Source organism: Pollachius pollachius (assembly GCF_949987615.1).
Source record: "Pollachius pollachius genome assembly, chromosome: 4".
NCBI lineage: Eukaryota > Metazoa > Chordata > Actinopteri > Gadiformes > Gadidae > Pollachius > Pollachius pollachius.
This window is the reverse complement of record NC_136937.1, coordinates 33,839,183-33,841,682: the sequence shown is the minus strand read 5'-3', so window position 1 is coordinate 33,841,682 and position 2,500 is coordinate 33,839,183. Positions and strand designations below refer to the sequence as shown.

Below are 2,500 nucleotides of genomic sequence, written 5' to 3'. Positions count from 1 at the left end.
TTTCTAACCAGCGGCCCCTCAAAGCGCTTTACAACACCGCCTCACATTCAACCATTCACGCACACATCCACACACCGGCGGCGGAGTCAACCACGCAGGGCGACGGCCAGCTGGTCAGGAGCCGTCCGTCTCGCTCAGGGACACCTCGACACTCAGCTAGGAGGAGCCGGGGATCAAACCGGCAACCTTCCGGTGACCGGCCGACCCGCTCCACCTCCTGAGCCACTTGACCAAATATAAATGTGTATGTCTGTGTGTGTGTGAGCACGTGCGCGCACCTGAGCCGCTGTGCACGGCCTCCTTGAGGATCTTCAGCTCGTTGTTGAACTCGGCGAACAGCGAGCTCTTACAGAGAGGCCGCGGGATGAAGCGCCGCTCCAGCTGGTCGGCGATGTGGTGGCGGGCCGTGATCTCCTCCTGGGAGTCCGCCGGCTGCGTCAGGAGCTAGATACACACAACATAGATACACCCATTATAGATACACACAATATAGAAACATAAGCAGGCTGAGTCAGGAGCTAGATACACACAACATAGATACACCCATTATAGATACACACAATATAGAAACATAAGCAGGATGAGTCAGGAGCTAGATACGCACAACATAGATACACCCATTATAGATACACACAATATAGAAACATAAGCAGGCTGAGTCAGGAGCTAGATACGCACAACATAGATACACCCATTATAGATACACACAATATAGAAACATAAGCAGGCTGAGTCAGGAGCTAGATACACACAACATAGATACACCCATTATAGATGCACACAATATAGATACACACAATATAGATATATATTATAGATACATAGAAACATAAGCAGGCTGCGTCAGGAGGTAGAAACACACAGTATAGATACACACAATATAGATGCACACACAATATAAATACACACATTATAGATACGCAGAGTATAGATACACACAATATAGAAATACATTATAGAGATAGATATATAGAAACATGAGCTGGCTGGGTCAGGAGCTAGATATACACAGTATAGGAATACACATTATAGATATAGATCTATAGACACATCCGCTGGCTGCATCAGGAGCTAGAGACACACATTATATAAATACATTATAGATATAGATATATATAAACATCAGCTGGTGGGGTCAGGAGCTGGATACACATCATGGAGTCATTCAGACAGGATGTGAGACAGAGGGATGTGAGACAGGGTGTGAGAGAGGCCTCACCTTGCACTGGATGAAGGGCCTGAGCAGCAGGAATATGGGGATGCGCGTGCGGACGATGAAGTCGATGAAGTCCCAGAAGGCCAGCCCCCCCACCTTCCTCAGGGCCATCTCCTTCACCTGCAGGCTGAGACGGTACCAGTGGCCCCCCAGGGCCCGCTCGAAGCACACCACCACCACCTTCAGGGCTGGGAGAGACCAGAGGGAGAGACACACACACACCACCTTCAGGGCTGGGAGAGACCAGAGGGAGAGACACACACACACCACCTTCAGGGCTGGGAGAGACCAGAGAGAGACACACACACACCACCTTCAGGGCTGGGAGAGACCAGAGAGAGAGACACACACACACCACCTTCACGGCTGAGAGAGACCAGAGAGAGACAGTCGCAGAGAGAGAGGGAGAGAGACAGACAGAAACACAGAGAGAGCGACAGTCACAGAGAGATAGACAGTCACAGAGAGAGACAGTCACAGAGTGAGTGAGAGAGAGACACACACCACCACCACATTCAGGGCTGAGAGAGATAGAGACAGTCAGGCACAGAGAGAGACAGTCAGACACAGAGAGAGACCGTCAGACAGAGAGAGAGACCGTCAGGCACAGAGAGAGACCGCCAGACACAGAGAGAGACCGTCAGACACAGAGAGAGACCGTCAGACACAGAGAGAGAGACAGACACAGAGGGAGAGACCGTCAGACACAGAGAGAGACAGACACAGAGGGAGAGACCGTCAGACACAGAGAGAGACAGACACAGAGAGAGACAGACACAGAGGGAGAGACCGTCAGACACAGAGAGAGACAGACACAGAGAGAGACGGTCAGACACAGAGAGAGACAGACACAGAGGGAGAGACCGTCAGACACAGAGAGAGACAGACACAGAGAGAGACAGACACAGAGGGAGAGACCGTCAGACACAGAGAGAGACAGACACAGAGAGAGACGGTCAGACACAGAGAGAGACAGACACAGAGGGAGAGACCGTCAGACACAGAGAGAGAGACCGTCAGACATAGAGAGAGACAGACAGAGAGAGACAGACACAGAGGGAGAGACCATCAGACACAGAGAGAGACGGTCAGACACAGAGAGAGACAGACACAGAGGGAGAGACCGTCAGACACAGAGGGAGAGACCGTCAGACACAGAGAGAGACAGACACAGAGAGAGACCGTCAGACACAGAGAGAGACAGACACAGAGGGAGAGACCGTCAGACACAGAGGGAGAGACCGTCAGACACAGAGAGAGACAGACACAGAGAGACACCGTCAG

General features: G+C 51.4%; 1 protein-coding gene across 1 annotated transcript in view; it reads right to left on the bottom strand.

The window, feature by feature from the left end:
• The window catches only part of unc80 (unc-80 homolog (C. elegans)), a gene marked incomplete at both ends in the record, with an annotated part of 76,613 nt that overhangs the window by 4,281 nt on the left and 69,832 nt on the right, over positions 1-2,500 (bottom strand). The window contains 2 exons of the mRNA XM_079734290.1: positions 279-444; positions 1,220-1,404. Coding sequence (XP_079590416.1) covers positions 279-444; positions 1,220-1,404 — 351 coding nt within the window. The remainder of the gene's footprint in view (positions 1-278; positions 445-1,219; positions 1,405-2,500) is intronic.